This window comes from Arvicanthis niloticus, chromosome 1 (assembly GCF_011762505.2).
Source record: "Arvicanthis niloticus isolate mArvNil1 chromosome 1, mArvNil1.pat.X, whole genome shotgun sequence".
In the NCBI taxonomy this organism is placed as follows: Eukaryota; Metazoa; Chordata; class Mammalia; order Rodentia; family Muridae; genus Arvicanthis; species Arvicanthis niloticus.
In genome coordinates, this window is record NC_047658.1 from 147,092,684 (window position 1) to 147,113,504 (window position 20,821).

A 20,821-nucleotide genomic window follows, 5' to 3' on the forward strand; every position below is an offset into this window, starting at 1 on the left:
TGATTCTAGGACTCCATGCTTGAATCTCAGTCAGCTGAGGTAGGGGCAGGAGGCCTATGTTGCTCTGCCCACACCTTAGCAGTGAGTGATGGGTAGGCTCAGAGAAGGGGTAAACAATAGTCAGGAGTCAGCAGTAACCAATGAACACTACAGCCACACTGTGTACTTTATAGTTTCATAAAGCCAAGGGGCACACTAGAAGCATCAGGAAAATGTAAATGATGATGATAGTGATGATGATGATGATAGTGATGATGATGAATGTGATAATAGGAGATCCTTCTGCATCTCTGCTTCTTGGATTATAGGCACACATGACCACACCCATCTAAAACACAGATTTTCTTGTTTCTGATTATTTATTATGAAAGAGTCTTAAAGTTCCTGCTTCCCAATCCCCCCCCCCCCCCCCACACACACAGGTGAACTAGAATCTTCAGATACAGGGCTCAGTCAGTATTTTATCTTACAGAACCTCAGCAGATCACAAGGTGACAGGCATGAGGGAATGATTCTAGACAGGCCTGGGATGTTGAACAAACCCATCAACAGAAAAGGGAGGTTGTTATTCATGGAGCACAATAAACTGTGCAGAATAAACTGAGGCTTGTTTTAGAGGGTAACTACCAAGTTTCTTCAAAACATGGTATTTTCTGATTACAAAACCAGTATCATTAAAAAGAAACTACATTTTGATATGCAGCCTTTTAATTTTTGTTTTCCATTCATGCATATATGAACATTTCTATTTTATAAAAGCAGGAACATAGAGTATCTGTGATATTTTGTAGTTTGTTTTCCCCATTTAAAGTAGGTCATGAGGCAGCTGGAGATGGCTCAGTGTGTAAGAGCACTTGCTGCTCTACCAGAGGACCCAAGTCTAGTTCCAGCACCCATGTTAGATGCTCACATCCACCCAGCTCCAGGGTATCAAAACCCTCTTCTGGCCTCTGCTGGTACCTGCACTCACATATGCATGCATACACACACACACACACACACACACACACACACACACACACACACACACACACACAATTTAAATAGGTCATAAATCCTATTGCAATAAAGGCAAGTCTACATAATTTTTAGGGGTGGTACAAATTTCCAATCTATACATGTACCATAATTTAACTGGTTTGATACTGTTGAACATTATTTTGCCTAATAACTGGAATTATTGGGTTAAAGTTTAAAAGCAGGGCCTTTTATTCTTTCCTTTTCTGTTTTCCTTTTTTGAGAGGGAGAGTAAGGTCTCACATAGCACCAGGCTCACTTTGAACTCATGAGCCTCCTGCCTCCCTGAATTCTGGGATTATAGGCATGTACCACCATAACCAGCTTAAACAGGCTCTTTCTTTGTTGCTGAGAATGGCCTTTGTTACTGCGCAGCCCAGTTGCCAGTCTTCAGCTTCAACTTCCTGAATGCTGGGATTAAAGATACAAAACCTATTTATCTTCTAAACATTTCTTAAGACCTGTGACACATGTGACCCAATAGCTACCACACCTTATTGATGTTTCTATCCGTTTACATACCCACTGGATGTATGTGAGAACTCTGTACACATTTCTCCAACCTGCAGCAGGCTGGCAGGGGTTCCTATTTCACTTTATCCAAACTGTACATACCTCTTTGTAAAACTTGTTCTTTACATTGGATTTGTCTGTAAAATGTCTTCCCCATACTAAGGACTGCATTGGTTTGAGTACAGAGAAGATTCAGAACCGGAGCTAATACGTATTGAGTTTTCCGGTAAGCATGAGGATGGTTGTGAAGTTCTATTACAAGAATGAAATTACCCTGGAAGGTCCGTGTGTCCAACAGAAGTACCATACGACCTACAACTTCACTCTAACCTATATACCTATAATAAATGAGAAATCAGTGTCCACACTGAAGTTCATACAAATGTTCCTAACTGCCGGTGGTGAGAGTAACCTAAGTGCCATTGTCTAACAAACGGATCAAATGTAGCAGATCCATGAATGGACTGTTTAGCCATAAAGGAGCAACATGTTGATACAAACTACCAATCAGATGAACTCTGAAAACTCACAAAGTGAAAAGAAGTCAGATACAAAGGTAACATGATGGATGTTCAGAATAGGCTATCTAGAGAGGGAAAAAAGGAGGATTCTTGATTACCACAAAGGTAACCGGGAGGAGAGAGGGAGAAGCCTGCTAATGGGAAGCTTTTCTTTTACAGGGTAATGACAGAACTGGAGTCAATGGTGATTGCCGTTACTACCCTGACTTGTATATTATTCATTTTTGGTATATGTATTCAGTGTATGTGCATGTAGGAGGGCACATGCATGTATATGAATGTGTGTATATGTGTATGTATATACCTGAGGTTAACCTTGCATCTCCTCGATCACTCACCTCATTCACTGAGCCAGAGTCTCTCAATGGAGCCTGGAGCTCTGTTTTGATTAATAGGGCTGGCCTGATTAGCCCAGGGATTCCTTGTCTCTGCCTCTCACAGGAACTTTAGGCAGGCTGCCATGTCCACCAGGGGGCGGAAAACACACACACACACACACACACACACACACACACACACACACAAAGCACGCAGAGAAAAAGAGAATTCTAGATACCTGTCTCTCTACTTGCATGGCAAATACTTTACCAATAGAACCATTTCCCCAGTGCTGAATTGTGTGCACTTTCAAAGGCTGTCTTTTGGGGCTGGAGAGATGGCTCAGTGGTTAAGAGCACTTGTTCTTATAGAGGACCCAGGTTCAATTCCCAGCTCCCAATAGTGGTTCACAACCATCACACTTAGGCATGCATATGCACATGTAAGAAAAGAAAACCCTAAACACACAAACTAAATACATCTGAAAGATTTTAGAATGCTGCACAGGCCTTTAGACAGAAAATTTAAAGACGGAATGGCTCATAGCCTCAGTGAGAGTAAGCAAAGGAGAACAGAGGGAGAGGGACAGACTCTGGAAAGAGCCTGTAGTTGGCTCTAGGTGAACTGGGGGTCAGCTAGCCTGCAACTTAGGACACATTGTCTTATAGGGTTATTAACTGCTAAGACCAAACTTGAAGGCCCCATGTCTCCTAATACCTAGTGGTCAGAGTGATTGGGACTGGGAGCCAAGGCTGCTTGGCCAGATAACATCTGTATAATGGACCCTGTTGAGAAGTGTGCTGCCAACTTCCCATGATCCTCACTGCCCTGTGCAGGAACGCTTCTGGCTTGGTAGTATCGGACTCAAGAACTTTGACCTTTTCAGAGAAACTGGCTACTTGCTAAGGACTCTGGAATGGAACGAAGTGATGCAGCAGCTGAGATGGAATATATTGTCAGCGTTTTCTTCTGCTCCTCAGGCAGGATTGTGACTGCTTCATTAAAAGACAATTTGGGAACTGGGTGGTAACAGCACATGCTTTTAATCCCAGTACTTGGGAGGTAGAGGCAAGCAGATCTCCACGAGTTCAAAGTCAGCCTAGGCTACAAATCAAGTTCCAGGTCAGCCAGGGATATCCAAAGAAACCCCGTCTCAAAAAACCAAAACCAAAACCAAACCAACCAACCAACCAACCAAAAACATTTTGGGTTTCAGAGTACTAATAACTTCCAACCCTCTCTGCCTGGCTTTCAAATTCCCACAAAGCGAACTTCCATCGCTGCTTAATCCATTTGGTATTTTTCCTGTGATCACTTTAATCCATAGACATGCCTGGGCCTCTCCTGAGGTCGTCCCAGGTTCTCAGGTCCTTCCCCGTCCCATTCACTTTCCTAGGCCAGCAGATTTTTGATGTATGTGCCAACCTGATTATAAAGCTCACCCATCAATAAAGCAAGCCACATGGACTGTCTGGCTCCAGTGGTACACATCACTCAGAGGGGTTGGTGCCTCAGAGCTGCACGTTTCACACGGCTTCGCTGGAGTTACTCTTTTGCATCTTAACTCTATATTCACTGTCTCATTCCAAGGCTTAATGTTTAAAATAATTAGAATTAATGTCACTTCTTCCATCAAAATCTTGCCTTAATTGAAGGCACAGCATGAGTCTTTTAAGTTTTAAGATTTCTACTATAATTCTCAACTAATTTGTCTCCATTCAAGAAGAGGAACTGAGCTGAAGAACTCTGTCTCTGTGCTCGCTACTTGTGTTCCAGGCAGGCAGTCGGGGTTCTCTGTGAGCTACCAAGCCCTTATCCTTAAAGAAACAGACTTTAAACAGAAGTCATGGGCATCAAATTGGAATAAAGGAGAGTATTTCCCCAGGAAAGAAGCCAAGTCACCTGATTCAAATACTGCTGTGCAGTTTATGAGAGACCCTGCTCTCCTTTAAGCCTCATACATGTAAAAATTTTCGGGGTATCACCGGGTGTCAACTTCTGCCATGCTACTGGCCATAATACAACAGAGTTCTCAGTCACTTCTATTACCCTACACCACCAAGGAGGGAAGGACAGAAAGGACTGGTGGGGTCATTTGCTAGTGAGAAAAGGAGATGGGACTCCATTCACTTTGGAAAACGAGTCTAAAGAACTACTTTCCTAATGCAGGTCTGGGCAAAGGGTGTGGCTATACTTTGGCAAAAGAGCCAGACAAAATACAGAGCCAGCAGTTTCCTGGCTTGAATTGTCAGTGCTAATACAGGGGCCAGCCACTCTGAGTTCACTCTGGGTGATGGCAGGAGCATGTGCCTGTGCGTGGCTGGACAGATCCTGCAAACATATTTTAGAGAGGCAAAACACAACACGAAGAGACACACCATGGAGAGACAGAGCTCTCGGCCAGCCTAGCTTTAGCGCCAGAGAACCCACTGTGTACCTGGAGGTCTGTGGAGCCCGAAGTGGAAAGTTATGATGACGGAATATTTGTAATTGCTTTTCTAGAGTACCATCTTCAATTTAGAAAGATTCCTGACTGGGCATGATGGTACATGCCTTTAATCCTGGCACTTCACAGGCAGAGGCAGGGGGAATGTCTCTGTGTGTCTGAGGCCAGCCTGGTCTACATTGGGAGTTCTAGGCCAACCAAGGCTACATAATGAGAAAGTGGAAAGGAAAAAAAAAATTCTTTTGTTAGGTTCTTCCCTGAATTCCCTCCTGAAATCACGAGTAAGCCAGGACCTGTTTAGCCAAGATAAGTAGGCTGTCTGCAGAGTTTCCCATAGGGAACAACGAAACCTGATTATTTTCTTTCCTCACTAGGTCTGTGAGTTGAGAAGTCCAAGTAGAAAGACACACAGGATGAGGATGAGACAGGCTGAGTCTTTCTGAACACTGGCCCCTCTGCTGAACGCTGCTTTAAAGGGAAAGAAGAAATCAAATGGCAGCTTCCAGTCTATTCTGGGTTGATCCCTTGGTGGCTCTGGCTTCTGAGTAATGTCCACAAAGTTCACAAGAGTCGTCAAAGATATTTCTGTTCCTCTCTGGTGCTCCTACAGGAAGAAAGTCAAAGATAGGTAAGCTCTGGGTATGTTTCAGAGTCTCCAGCTGCGTTATTCCCTTGGGACTGAAAACATGTTGCCCAAGCAACATACATCTTCTTGAAGGGCTGCATGTAGTTCTCATTGTGTGAGATACAAGCAAACAAACTTCAAACAATAGCCGGTGACTCCAGAACTCGAACAGGTATACCTGAAGCCTCATTCTCAGAGCCTACCACCCATAGAGGGCAGAGATGGAAGATCAGGAGTTTAAGGTCATTCTTGACTATAGCAAATTTGAGGCCAGTCTGGGCTATAGAAGATCCTGTTTCAAAAGAGACTTTCGCTGTCTCCAACTAGGGAGCGGCCGGATAGCGGGAAGGCCAGGTGACCAGAGCACTGCTATCACATGCTTCGCAGCTCTGCCCTACAGGGCCCGGCAGCTGCAGCTCTGAAACAATCCATAAGTGAAGGCAGAAAGGATGCTCACTGGAAAAAAAGAATTGGGGTGGAAGGAACTTACCTTGATTATCACATCTATGATTCATACACTCTTAGATTTTTAAAGATTCCCCAGGAGTCAAACAGAAGAGATGCTCCCAGGAGAAACATCCATGTCAGGCTGACCCCATATCCAATCTCAGAAACAGGACCTAGATGCGGCTCTCACGTTCCTGAGATGAATTCCTTTGTTCTAACTCTGTGCTTACCACGCACACCTTGATTCTAATTTGACAGTACATAGTTGTCTCGTGGCACCTGGAATGAAGCTGTCCTGTTTGCCTGCATCACTTTAAGGCACATACTTACTGTTTTCTGGAGTTCATTTGTCTGCTTATTTGTGTTTTAAAAGATTTGTTTATTTTTATATCCATGAATGTTTTTGCCTATACATGTTTGTGTACTGTGTGTGTGTGTGTCCCCGTGCATGCGTGTGCGTGTGTGCACGCCTGCTATCCAGGAAGGCCAGAAAATAGTGTTGAGTCCTCTAGAACTGGAGTTACTACAGCTGGAGCTGCCCTGTGGGCCCTGCAGAAGAGATGCCAGTGCTCTCGTTCACTCTCCACTACCTGCTGTGGTTTTAGAAAACATCAAACACCAGACTCCAAAAAGGTAATTTTTACCTGGAATTACTTATTTCTGGTTTTGAAATAGCACAGGACAATGCTATGGTAATGTCACAAGCTGTATGGCGCCTCTGAAAAACAGTCACCAAAGCTGTGGCACAGAACTGAGGTGCTCAGCCACACCCATCCGAGGACAGCCCGCCTTGGCTAACTCAGCCCAGGGAAAATAAGAGTCCAAGCAGACACTGAAAACTAGCAATGACTAACTGAATAAAGAGAATTAGAGCACGCTTAACAGGAAATTTAAGAACAAGCAGTATATTTTCTTTGAAATTTAACATGATAAGGCTTTTTTGGTTAGGACATTAATTTTGTCCCCAGGAACTTTAAAATGGAAATGAAGTATATTACTGTGACATCACTGAGAGTCTTATTTAAAGAATGCCTGTGACAAGTACTTTGGGATGGAAAATGGAACAGAGAATTAATTTTCAGTTCCAGGCTTAGTGTTGGGTAGGGTCTCAGGTAGTGGGCTGCTCTGCCTCACTTCAGGCCTTTGGGAGGAAGACAAGCTTTGAACCACCCAGTTGTCCTGGAAGGCCACTGCACAGGGCAGAGGTTAGGAAAGGGGTGTGGTCTACACAGTGTTCATCAGTAATAAAACTGAGTCTCTGAATGCATGCAGTGTGTGTGTGTGTATCTGTTTATGCATCAGAGGACAACTCGTGGGAATCACTTCTGTCCTTCCATCATGTGGGTCCTAGAGATCAAACTCAGGTCATCAGGTGTGGTGGCAGGTGCCTTTAATTGGCTAAACCATTTCCTGGGGCCAAACTAATATTTTAATGTCTACATGTCTGACTCCCTTTTAAAAGTTTTTATCTTTCATTTTTAATAAATACATCAATCATATATACATATGTGTGTGTGTGTGTGTGTGTGTGTATTTCTAGGGTACAGTGTACTATTTTAAACGATAAATACAACAGGGAATGATCAGCTAGGGTAGCTGACATACTGACCACGTTGACATTCAAACTCTGTCTGGCTCCTTTTCATTGATTTCTAAGGCAGAGAAAAGAGTTTTCTATCTAGAACTGATTTTCCAGACACTCATGAGCCCAAAAAAGCAACCGTGACACCTGTGTCTACTCAGTAATAATATAGTTTTCATCCTCGGTGGCATTTCGGTGGCTTAAGTCACATACAATAAGCTGTCTGAACATCTGTCCTTTAGCTGCATACGGGACATGCACTCATGAGAGATGCTACTTGATTGGACTTTCAAGATGTCCTCAAAACAGTGCGTCCATGAAACATATCAGAAACTCTGCTTTCCCTGAAATGGGAAGACGATAATCTAAGAGAAATGTGGGTGGAGGCAGGGTTTACAAAGGAAACGGAGGTCACACATGAGATGGAATTGCTAGCTATTCTCATTTGATCGTTACATCTATCAAAATCCCATTCTGTATCCCACAAACACGTGCAATTACTATACTCCAATTAAAACCACAATTGTGGTTGTCTTCACAATTGCATGAAGCCCAGAAGACCATTCAGTTCAGAGGGATAGAACTGTACTTTCCAGGTCAATGAATAACACCGAACGTTGCTGACTGGTTTGAGAGAGCAGTTTTATCACCACGTGGAGAACAAGGCTTTTCAGGTATGTGTAGTGTGGTAGATTGGAGTTTTGAAGTCTAACGTTTCTGCATTTGCACTTTAAGGTTTTGAACAGGCAAAAGTGGAGGACTCGCTGTGCGGTGTGAGTCACTGAAACAACTCCCTCAGCCTCTGCTGCCTCGGGTCTTTTGTTGAGACAAACAATGGCAGAGCCACAGCGAGTTTCCTTTTGCTCTGGTTCCAGGTCTGTTCTGTGTGGCCCCTTCACTATTTTATGATGCTTACTGTAGAAATCATCACCAACACTTCCTGAGGTTTGAGTTTCTTCGCTTTACTTCAACCTACAGCGCAGCAACATCCCTTATTTAATACGAGATTTGCTAACTAACAGCATGAGGAGTTTGATTGGGTTTGTTTGGCTTTTATAATGGGATATACATCTTACACATTACTGCAACTTACTGTATCTAAGTCAATTCTTAAACCACCATGTTCTCCACCAAGTCTTTACAAATGAAACTATTATTAAGAAGCTGGGATGCTTCCTCTGAGATTCGTGTCTTTGCAGCTACACTCTTTACTATGAACTAGAACAGATATATTTATGGTCAGAGTGTAACCCATGACTGAGACACAAGTTCTTTATTCTACATGAACGACAACATCAGGTACATTGTTGTGAGCATTTCCCTCAGCTCTGATTTTTCTTTTATTTATTTTTTCCTTAAATGTCTTTTTGTTGGGTTTTAATGCTTTCTTTGATATATAATTTCTAAACAATAAAATCGATGGGTGTTACTATTTAGGTCAGAGTTCTGGCTGATAACTGTTATCCGACCAAAGCCAAAACAAGAGGCAGAGGTGCAATGCCTCAGTTCTTCTGTAGTCCCTTTTCAGTCTTACAACTGGACTAGCTAATGGTACATCAGCTACTCATCAGCTGAAACTCTATTACCCACGTCTATCAGGTAGACTGAATGACTGGACAGTATTGTAGGCAAAGCAAACTACCAGAAAAGGGCGTGGGGTAAAGTGTCTAGAAGAAAACAAGCACCCGGTGGCTGTAACGCCCGAGAGAGGCAGAGACTTTGGAAATGAAAAAACACAAAAACAGCCCTGTGACAACAGAACTCTAGTGAGGAAAACTTATCAGGGGATTCAGTGCAGGTTCTGTACCTGACTCATGAGTCTTACAGAAACATGTCCATCTAGGCAAAGAACAGGAAGCTCTCAGTGAAACTTCCCGATAACCGAGTATTATCACCACTGTTAGGCAAAGACAACCAAGTTGTCCAATCCTGCTGCTTGGGAGAGTGTAAGTATGTTATGCCAGGCCTAAATGCAGCTCCCTGTTAATTTCCTGAAAATCAAATATACTGCAGCAAACAGAAATTACAATGTTTTAATTTTCACTGAAAATAAAAGCATACTGGTCCATACATGAATCACTTCACCTCAGCATATCTAGGTAAAAATACCGTATGTTTGAATCTCTAAAGCCAAAGACTACACACTCACAAAAGGCAGATGCTAAGTGTGTCCTACAGCATGTTATAAACTGGAGACATATGTTTACTCCAGATAGAAGCATTTATTTAATGGGGACCATAGAAGCAAGAATTGGTAACTATGCCAGTAATGTAATCACAACAAACAGATTCCAAAACATTATTAGTTGAGTGACTGTTGCAGTGAGCACACATGCATAGAATATGCTTTCTGTGGCCAGATTACTAATAACAGTACGGTTATTTAAAAGAAATCTGAAATAAGGGGGTGGGGTGGGGTGGGGATGGAGAAGAATGGATATGGTTGCATTCACTCTGACAAAAGGCTAATTTTCATAAGCATGCTGGAGAGACAGACCTAAAACTGGATTCTGGGGACTCACTCTAAAGAAACATTGATTGGTAACATACACTGGTTCTTAGAAGTTCAACAACACCCTGGTTGTCAAATGGCTGGGAGGAACATGACTTACCTGTACAGACTTGCATTGGTATAGGAATCGGGCTCCTGCCACGTGAGCTTGTGGGTTGGACTGCAGTCCTATATGTGCCCACAACACCTGGATCTCCAGGGACACTGGTATCCAACAGCAGGAAGTGCAGTTAACTGCCTGTAAAGAAGCATGCGCTCATTTGAATCGTTTCTGTTGTTTTTGAAAAGATTTATTTTTATGGATGTGTACGCAAGTCTCTGTCTGTCTGTCTGTCTGTCTGTCTGTCTGTCTTTCTTTGTACATGTGCAGATGCCCATGGAGGCTAGAGAGAGTGTCAGATCCCCTGTATGTGGAGTTATAGGCAGTTGCGAGCCACCAATGGGTGCTTTTAACTGCTGATCCATCTTTTCTCAGCATGTCTTGAGCAGCTATTGTTATTTAAAGCACTGTGTAATAAGACAGAGGCTCATGTGGCTTAGAGAAAGTACAAAACCAGGCCATATAAATGTTCTTAATCTTTAAAAAGTTGTATTTAAAAATGAACAACAGAATGAAGAGTCTTCTGAAAACTAAAGGTACATCCAACATCTGGTCTAACATCTGGTCTAGCTATTCTACTCTTGGGTGCACAACTATTCAATGAAAATGAAACCACACTGCCAAAGAGATAGCTGCACTGCCATTCACAACAACCAGCATAGGTTCTTCACAGAGGTTCCTATTGAGGAATAAAAGGCTGAAGAAAATGTGGTATCCATACAATGGAATATGATTCATTCACTCAAGAAAAGAAAAAAGGCAGCCCTGACATTTGCAGCAAAATGGGTGGACACAGTGAACACTGCATTCTATTTGGTTTTTCAAGACAGGGTTTCTCTCTGCAGCCCTGGCTGTCTTAGAACTCACTCTGTAGATGAGGCTAGCCTAAGATTCAGAGACCTGACTACCTCTGCCTCCTGAGTGCTGGGATCAGAGGTGTGCGCCACCACTGTGTGGAGAGAAATGCTGACCTTAACACAGAAGAGCAGAATTCTATAGTGATTACTGGAGACTAGTTAAAGGTGGGGCAGAGTACACAGAGAGTAAGGTGGGATAGTTAGTTACAAGTTACAGTTAAACAGTTTTAAATAACCGAAGGCTCACAGCACAGTGGGGCAACTAAGTTTTAAATAACTGACTGTACATTTTATGCAAAACCTGGAGGTTTAATTCCTAGCACTGAAAGAAAAAAAGAGAGAGAGAAGCAAGAAGCCTCTGAATGTAACAGTGAGGACGGAAATGATCACTAAATAGTGCATGAATGTACTGAACTGTCACACGTGTTCTACACATATATACAGTTATGTTCCTTAAAAATAAAACTTCCAGAAAGGCACACAATTAGACCGGCACATGTTGCTGAGGAGAAACACTCACTAAGAGACAGCTACAAAGTGTCTCCTAAGGATATGAAAGGTCGTGGCCTCGAGCAAACAACTTGGATTTAAAAAAAAAAAAAAAGGATTTGAACACAGAAGTAATGACACAGGGTTGGTGGTTAGAGTCTAAGTCTGTTTTGAAGGCATCAGGGAGCCATGTACATGGTTCTAACAGACACCTGGCATAGTTACAGCCCTAAGAGAAACAATTACAAGATGTAGGAAGATACTTCCTATTTGACTTCAATTTTTAAACCCTTAATACTCCTTCTGTATGTGAAACGTGATCTTTATTTGGTGGTGCTCAGAACTGAACCCAATTCAACTATCCAGCAAGGGTTCTACACTGTCCTAAAAACCTGACCTGTTGGGATCGTAAGAGAATAAACCTGCTGCCAGCCTCATAAACAAACCCGTACTGACCAAACAAACAGTTAAGACTGTAAGTGTGGCTGCAAACACGGCTCAGCAGGGAAAGCTTGCTGACTCCCAAGCCTGGCAACTTGAGCTTGATCCCCGCACGGTAGGACAGGACAACCTCTCCAGGCTTCCCTCTGACTTCCACACATATGCACTTATATGACAAACGGAATGAAAACAGGAATCTGAGAGAATATTTGAAACATATGGCCTGGCTTTGAACTATAAGGTAACATCAGAGCCTCTCAACCTTCCTAATGCCGGAACCTGTTAATACAGTTCCTCACGCTGTGCTGACCCTCCTCCCCCAACCATAAAGTTATTTTTGTTGCTACTTTATAACTGTAATTTTGCTGTTATAAATTACAATGTAAATATCCGTGTTTTCTGATGGTCTGAGGCGACCCCTGTGAAAGGGTTGCTTGACCCTAGAAGGGGTCACGACCCACAGGTTGAGAATTGCTCTAGATTATCTTCAAGTTTGTTTTAAAGTAAAGAAAGTAGATTGGACGGAGGTGTAACCTGAAACATGGACCCCCAGATGGGTATAATTTCTTACATTCTTCTTGATAAATACAGACAGACTCAAGACTGGTTTTTCCACCTTGCTAGCCATAATTGCAAAGGTGGAGAACGAGTCACCACTCAGCAGTGGCTTCCTTCCTTACTGAAACGCTGCAATTCTTGCTGAGGATCCTGGTCCACCCTCCTTTCTGGGCTGGGTCGGCATTGCCAAAGATGGCAATGAGTTCTGGTCGGGGGCTTCCATGAAGGGTCTGGTAAATCTCCCTCTGCAAGTGGCTGCAGTTCACCTCTTTGGGTCTGAAAGTAAAACACCACACCGTGGAGGCTGGAGCCCAACACTAGCATGGTGGCGACTCCATATTAGTATTCAAACATAAAATTAATATCGTGATAGGGATCAGAGGAAGAAACCTTAGCAGGTACTTCATAGATGCGAGGACTTTCTTTTTCTAAAGTGTTATTGAAAGTAGTTCAATAAATAAATAAATAAATAAATAAATAAATAAATAAATAGAACAGTTACTACTTCTACATTGTCCCTATAAACAGAAACAAAATGGTGGACATGCTTTAAGGCAAATAATTACCTTAACTGGCACCCAGACACTGCGTTCACACCAAACTGTACTCCATGTCTCTTAGCAGAGCAAAGCCCATTACCGTCGCTCCGCAACAGGGTCATCTGAGGTGCAAAAGTGATGGTCAAGGAGACTGTAACAGAAATAGCAAGTGCGCAGGGCTGGGAAATCGATGCTTTTACTGTACCCTAAGCACTGTTAGTATTTTACTAATAAACTGTCAGTTTGGTCACACATTTTCTCTAGTAGTTAAAAAGCCAGACAAATACTGTCTTTTTAAAAACTCATTAACTATATACTAGCATATGAGTATCACACTAAAATAAGCAAACATCAGTGTAATTTTTACTGTTAGTTGTCTGAGGTGTAAAGCCTTTGGTGGCTTTGAGGTATAAAACCTTTAAGAACATAATATACTTTGATACAGAATATGCTACCAAAGCCCGACAGAACCTTGAGAACTGGAAAACCCAGAAGGTCAGCAACCTTCCTTGTTAGGCTGCAATAGTCCACCCAGCCCCCAAAAAGATACTGAGTGACCTAAGTCACCAGATAGCACCAAGAGTGGCTTCCCAGTGAGGTAGCCAGGATTCCCGCTTCTTGGAGCAGCAGGAAAAGCAGCTTTTCTCTGTTGAAATGCCTGCAGAAGGAAGAAGACAATTACTGTGCAGACAGGCTTCCCCACTGGACTCATGCCTTCCCTCCAAATAGGCAATCTGTGAGCTGCACTGAGAAGCTTCCCATCACCACACTGCAGCATCATCTCCACCACTCCCTCTTCCCTCTCTAACATAAATCTGGAGCGATCTGTTTGTTGTTCTGTTTTGGAGAGTGCTGGGGACTAAACTTAGGGTCTTGTATATGCTAGGCAAGTGCTCTCTCCCTGTTCCTGAGCAATCTGAACGCTGAAATTCACTCCATGCTAATTCTGCCAAGGATTGAAGCCATGGACTCACTAAGGATCCCTGACACTGTTTCTCAAACACTGGTACTGAGTTCAGGCAATGTGTATGCAGCCTGGCCGAATCCAAAGGAATCTAAATATAAGCTGAATTTTAATCAGTAACGGGACTGGGAGAGACACAGAGCCTGGATGATTACAGACTTGGAGAGAACTCTCTTGGTTTTAAAGAGGTAAAGAGGCAGAAGAAAGGCCGACAGATGACAGTAGTGTAGACCACAAATCAGAGGTCACTGGGAAATACAATTATAAATGTTCAAAGATGAGAAAACAGTAAAAGAATTTCTGTGTGCTGCTGACTGAACACAGGGAGCATCTTTAACAAGTTCAGTGTTGTTTTGGTTGGGTCCAAACAGAGCATCAGAGAAAATGTTAATGATATGCACGTATTGAGTATCTGTCACTCTAGTTAAATTAAGGAACAGTAACTGTCGAGACCTCAATTAAGACCAAAGTAGGCCTTAATATTCAGATTCTGTTACACACACATTACAGAAACAGATTATTATTTCTTTTCTATGAAGTAGAGTGGGGAGATTTTATTAAAGATAATTCCACAGAAGAAAGAGAGGTACTCAGACAGACAGACAGACAGACACAGTATGGATACTGGCTCTGTAAAGTGCTATCTCTAGGACTGAACCTCTGAACCCTCTCAGAGTGAAGGCTGCTGACCCTAAAGTGAACGATGAAGTCCTGCTGTATGGAAACCCCTGGCTTGACAGTCAGGTTGGTCTGTCTGAAGCTGACAGAGACTTTCTGGATGCCAAAGGTCCCATTGGTTTCTATCTCATAGATGACCTGAAAAACAAAAGGAGACTCCATTAATCAAAATTGTGGGCTTAAAGTGTTTAGCACAGAAGACTCTTCTGTGTTCTTAACTGCGTGCAAGAGGCTTACGTAACAATCAGAACAGATAAAAAACAATAGCATGTCAGGATAAAGACGGCTTGATATTGCAATTGCATGTGAAACAGAGACCAAATATGGCTCTTAGGAAAAGCTGATGGAAGAGGTGTACTTAGTTAAAAGAGTTTTGAGTGTGAGCCAGACAGGCAGGTGTGGAATTGGACAGGGTAATTATGGGCTGGAAACCAGGGTTACTAGGCCCTTGAGTGTCTGAAGAGAAATCAAGATAGTAGCTGGGGACAGAAGGGACACTTTAAGATAATGTTTTAAGATAATTCTTATTCCTTTACACATCTTCATTGATTATAAAAGAAAATTACAGTTGACTAATCTTAGACTTTGCTATGATACCGTGGCAGCATATGGAAGTGTGCAAAGTCGGCGAGAGCCAGTGCAAGACTGTGTGTACAAAGGAGGAGTCTGAACCTCAAACACTGGAGGGCAATAGTGATGGACATGACTGAAAACATGGTGGGGACTAAAGTGACAGGCTCAACTCCTGACGCAAGAGCTGAGATGATGACCAGAAGTTGGTGAGTTACTCTAGCCCAGTGGTTCTCAACCTATGGGTCACGACCACATTGCAGGTTGAACGACCTTTTCAACAGGGTGGAGGGGGCGGGGGGGTGGAGTTGCCTAAGACCATTGGAAAACAGACATTTACATTACAATTCATAACAGCACAGTTACAGTCATGAAGTAGCAACAAAATAATTTTATGGTCAGGGGGTCATCACACCATGAACTGTATAAAGGGTCACAGCATTAGGAAGGTTGGGAATCGCTGCTCTACCTCTTACAGGAAGATGAGGCCCCTCTGGTGATATTGACTGATATGCACCAGTCCAGAGTTTCCATACCTGGGACACGATATTCTGACACGTGTTTCCAGCCAACAGAGGTGGGCTGGCTTGCGAGGCAAGTGTTACAGGAACCTGGAACTGTTGAGAGGGAGAAGTAGGTCAACAGCAATGGAGAACAGCCTTTCTCTTGGAGCAAGAGGAGAAACGCATGCTAGCTATGCGTTATGCTGACGTGAATGCTTTCCTTTCCCCGGCCTATCCCATTTTCCTCTCCTCCCAGTGCCAGACAACTTAAAGTCAGGCCATTCTGAATCAGCACATCTCAGTACAAGCTTCTTGGAACACTGGTTCTATCAGATATGAAGCAAGGGCCACAGCCAATCAGATGTAAAGAATCCTCTATTTCCCTCTTAGACACTCGTATGCCTGCTATTATATGAAGAGACTTAAAGACTCCCACTCCAAATGCAGCATTTAGCTTGGTTTAACTCAGGTGTTTTCTAGACTTACTAACATGTCACTAATCTTTACTTCATGGGAAGCTATTTCTAGATCTACATTTGTGGTATAGAATGCCTACATTCTCCTCCAGTATTATAATTTAGAATGAAATGGCCTTAGATAGATATTAGCCAAGTAGTGTTCTTCCTGTTAAACAGCATCATACCTTCATATTCTGAAGATCAGTCATACCTCTTGGAACCTAGGAAAGACGAAGAATGGAAACATGAGGGTGTATATGCCTTTCATAAAATCACCAGGAGTTTCCACTTCAAACGGACTTTGGTAGGGGCAGGGGAAGATCAAAATTCTAGAGTGGCCTCAGATCTTTCACCTGACTCTCCTCTCACTAAATATCAGTGTGAAGCTCAATGCCACACTATATTGAATGTCACACACCCACACAGAGCTTGCTCAAAAAGGCTTTGGCCAAAACAGGGGACTGTCTCTGCACCTTCACTCTTAAGTAATCCCATCAGCCAGGATGGTGGCGAGGTCTTATCTTAGGAATTGTAAGCTCCAAAATCCAAGGGATTTTTCTTCAGCACACAACTATGGGGGGCATATGAGCTTCACCGTGAGGCTGAGTGATTTGAGTGAGGTGAGTCTGTAGAATGGGCAGAGAGGAACGACCTACCCTCAAGACTCTGAAGTTATAATAAGAGGCAGCATCCAGGGCTGGCTCCGAGGTGCAGCTACTGGCCAGGTCCTTGAAGAAACGAGGACACGTTGTGCTTTTACTCTCTAGGAAACCTTATAGCACAAAGAGGGAAGACAGCAGTGGTCAGGGAGAAAGCCTGTTTCCAAAAAAAGCCAAAGGCCGGTGTGCTCCTGCCCCAGACCCACCTGCAGGGTTGCTCTCGGCACAGAGTCCCCCAGCTCCCACTGCTGCTGGCTGCCTCAGTAAGCTCACTACAGATGAGCTGGGGTAGTAGATCAGGATGGGATCCCCAGCCTGAATAAAATAGAGGACACACTCATTTGCTGTGAGGTTAGACTCAACAGCCCAGGAAAGGTTAACTAGACAGTTCTGATGAGCACGGTTTACCTCATCTTAGGAGGGTACTACGGAGTTACACAGCCAACTGGACTCTGTCGGGAAAAGCAGACTACCCCATCCCCTTCCCCAGGCTCCCCCATCCCCTTCCCCAGGCTCCCCCATCCCCTTCCCCAGGCTCACCCTATAGAACAGAACTGGAGGCTGGGTTTTCGATGTCAAAGTGAAGGACTGGCCTCCAAACTCTGCAGCCAGGGCCTGGAAGTTGGTTGCATTGACTGTTGGGAGCTTCTGGAAATAGTTTGATTCTGCTAAAATTTTGTTTTTAAAAGAACAGAAACTTAGATTAAAAAAGCATTTCGTTTTTAAGTATATGGCATAAGAAACAACCTTTGAAGCACAACAAACACACATTACCACACGCAAGTGAACATCAAGAGTTTAAGAAAGAACTATAAGACGGTTCACCTGGTCAAGGCAATTGCCGCCAAGACTGACAACTTGAGTTTGATCCCTGGGACTTACATACTGGAAGAGGAGGAGAGCTAATTCTCACAAGCTGTCCTTCCATCTCCACAAGTGTGCTATGGCAGGTATTCATGTCACATGCATGTGTGTGCTGTCCCCCTCCCCAGTAAATAAGTGAAATTTTTACAGAACCAAGTACTGCTCAGGCACAGGTTGCTGACGCCTGGTCTGTACACCACCGTTCCTGCCCTGTATCTCCAGGAGCTAAGGCTTCCAGCTCAGCAGCTTCCTCCAGAAACTACACAGAAAGGCTATTTGCCTCCTAACAAATCAAGTTACTACTACCTTTGTACGCAAACATTAAAGTGAAGTGGAGAGAAAAGATGAACTCAGAGAGTCAATAGCTATGGATTCTTTTCATAGCTTTTCCCAGGAAGAGAGAGCCACAGCCAGTTGTGAGTGGGTGCTGGGAATTGAGCCTGGGTCCTCTGGAAGAACAGCCAGTGCTCTTAGGTGTCGAGCCATCTCTCTAGCCCCACAGATGACCACTTGCCCCACCCCATTTCAGTACAGTGTATTGGTTGAAGTAGTGATAAGGACATAATGCAAATAAGACATACAAGCTAAGGCTATATACATGTACAGAAGTACATTATTCATCTATGAATTCATATATGAATATATAAATATTCTTGTTGGTGTCCACCATCACACATGGCATACTATCAGCCAACAGTTTAGAGGTAGTTACACTCTGACATAACTGGATGTGGAAAGAAGCCTACAGACCATCTCAATCAATCCCACTAGGAAATTTGGATCTTCTGAGGCAAGGGAGTTGCAAGAGACCTCAGAGTAAGCTAGCAAAACCAGGAGCAGACCCCCAACCCCCTACTTGCTGGTCTATAGTTTTCCCCCTCTACCGTGCTGTAGAGACCCTGGTAGGAATAGCACACCCACGCCATGGGCATTATCAAGACATTTTATCCATTGTGAATAAATATACAGTTTGCCTCTTTCTAAAAAATGATTTATTTATTTTCACTTTATGTGCATTGGTGTTTTGCTTGTATGCATGTGTGAGCATGACACACAGATCCCCTGAAGCTGGAGTTACAGCCAGTTGTGAGCTGCCATGTGGGTGCTAGGAATTGAACCTGGGTCCTCTAGAAGAACAGTCAGTGTTCTTACATGCTGAGCCATCTCTCAGCATCTAGCCCCACAGTTTGTCCTTTTAAGGGGCTGACAATTTCTCTGGAGGAAGTCATAATATTCACATACACTGACAACCACACAAGGAACTCTACAAATTCTAAAGGAATGACTTAGGACGAGTGTCTCAGAACTTCTGAGGATCAGCTCACTTAGGCAGATGACAGAAGATTCTTAGGAGAACTAAGATGTTCACAATGCAAGGAGAAAGAGGGCCACTTGAGTCAAGGAGAAGAGCAAATGAAATTTAGGAAAAATGTAAGGCATAGCTTGAGGACAATGAACATGAATTTGTCCAAAAGTAAAAGGGCAGTATAAAATCATTAGAGAAAAACTTGCAAAAGAAAGAAAGGAAGGAAGAAATCAACATGGATTGCTAGGCTAAGGTGCTGAGCAGTATTTTAAAGGAGGTTTCAGAAATTACTAATGTCCTCTACTAACTAAAAGTAAGAGGGTAGTGGTAAGAGAGGTGAGCAATAGGGATTTGGAGAGAGAGAGAGAGAGAGAGAGACAGAGAGAGAGACAGAGAGAGAGACAGAGAGAGAGAGAGAAGGAGAAGGAGAAGGAGAAAAGGAGGAGGAAGAGGAGGAGGAGGAGGAGGAGGAGGAGGAGGAGGAGGAGGAGGAGGAGGAGGAAGGAGAAGGAGAAGGAGAAGGAGAAGGAGAAGGAGAAGGAGAAGGAGAAGGAGAAGGAGAAGGAGAAGGAGAAGGAGAAGGAGAAGGAGAAGAAGAAGAAGAATTATTCCAAAGACAAAGTCACGTTGTAATAAACGTTAAATGACAAGCGCAGCCAAACTTGTTTCTACTCACAGTTGTTCACGCGAACACAAAACTGTGTAATTCCACTGGAGTCTGTGAAAACTCTAGAAGGAAATGGGGAGTTGCTCCTGAACATAAGAGAGTTGTCCACACATACCCAACTTGAAGATCTGTGAGAAAAGGTGAAGAGACTGAGGAGAGGCGTGGAGAGAGGTTAGGGAAGGGGCCCTACTCCACTGATGTCTGATGCCAATAAGGGGATCTGTGGGTAGAGGTGTAACACTCGGGTTCTGTTTTCCCGGATGGTTCAGCACTCCCAGGAAAGCCCAAGGGAACATCCTGAGGGGGCGGGAGGCGGGGGACTAGGGGTAGGAAGCTCACTCTTCTCCACCAGAGCAGCTCACCTTACACTACCAGGAAGGCAGAAGGAAAAGACTGTCCTGGGATGGAGAAGATCGCAGTCCTTGTCACAGCAGCAGTTTAAATCGCAGGTACCAGGAGTCAGGTCGCAGACACAGATCGGTAAGGCTGTAAGTGCAAGAAGTAAAGCGAGATGAAGCTCCCCAAAGTTTTCCCGCGCGGACAGCCCCATTACCAGTTACGTGGCAAGGCAATTTTGTCTACACAATTTTAGATCCGAGAAGTCAGTATTTCCATCCCGTATCCCGCCGCATCACCTGGGAAGGGGTCGGTGGTTGCGTTCTCTGGCATCGATAGCGTCCAGGGAGTAGGACTCACAAACGAGTCCGGAGGAGCTGCAGTGGGCACTTCGGGCGTCACTGGCCCCAGGTCCCAGGCAGTGGGCACAGCCCGGGCTGTGGAGGAGGTCTGAGGCCGGGCGGCATCAGAAATCATCAGGACCACCGCCACCAGCAGGTGCAGCTGCGGAGTGCACATAAGGCAGGCGGGTCACTGAGAGCTGCACAGGAGACAAGGTCTCCAGATAGGTCCCAGGGGCTCGGGGAAGAGGAGTCGCGTATGACGTCATCAGCTTCCATTTGTGCATTGGCTCAGGCAGGAGCCGAGTGCTCTTTAGCCAATGGAAGGCCGTGTTATTACGACCCTGCGCGTTCTTCCTGCTGCGCTCTCCTCCTTAGCGGCGTGCGACTCCCGTTACCTGGCAACCGCTGGGAGTCCCAAGGGCGAAGGCGCCTTTGCCCTATCCTGCCGCTAGATGGCAGCTGGCATCAGGTTGGTGCCCTTTACGGACCTGGAGGAATTGAGTGAAG

General features: G+C 44.0%; 1 protein-coding gene across 1 annotated transcript; it reads right to left on the reverse strand.

Moving 5' to 3' along the window:
* Positions 1 to 3,389: 3,389 nt before the first annotated feature.
* On the reverse strand, positions 3,390 to 20,589 carry Tctn3 (tectonic family member 3). Its single transcript, XM_034514160.2, has 14 exons — positions 20,270 to 20,589; positions 19,997 to 20,120; positions 19,644 to 19,762; positions 17,338 to 17,465; positions 17,004 to 17,112; positions 16,795 to 16,910; positions 16,324 to 16,359; positions 15,714 to 15,794; positions 14,620 to 14,745; positions 13,516 to 13,623; positions 12,993 to 13,087; positions 12,549 to 12,702; positions 10,082 to 10,219; positions 3,390 to 5,419 (listed from the first exon to the last, which is right to left on the reverse strand). The coding sequence occupies exons 1-14, from the start codon at positions 20,487 to 20,489 to the stop codon at positions 5,186 to 5,188; spliced, it is 1,788 nt and encodes a 595-aa protein (XP_034370051.1). The 5' UTR covers positions 20,490 to 20,589; the 3' UTR covers positions 3,390 to 5,185.
* Between the last annotated feature and the right edge of the window lie 232 nt (positions 20,590 to 20,821).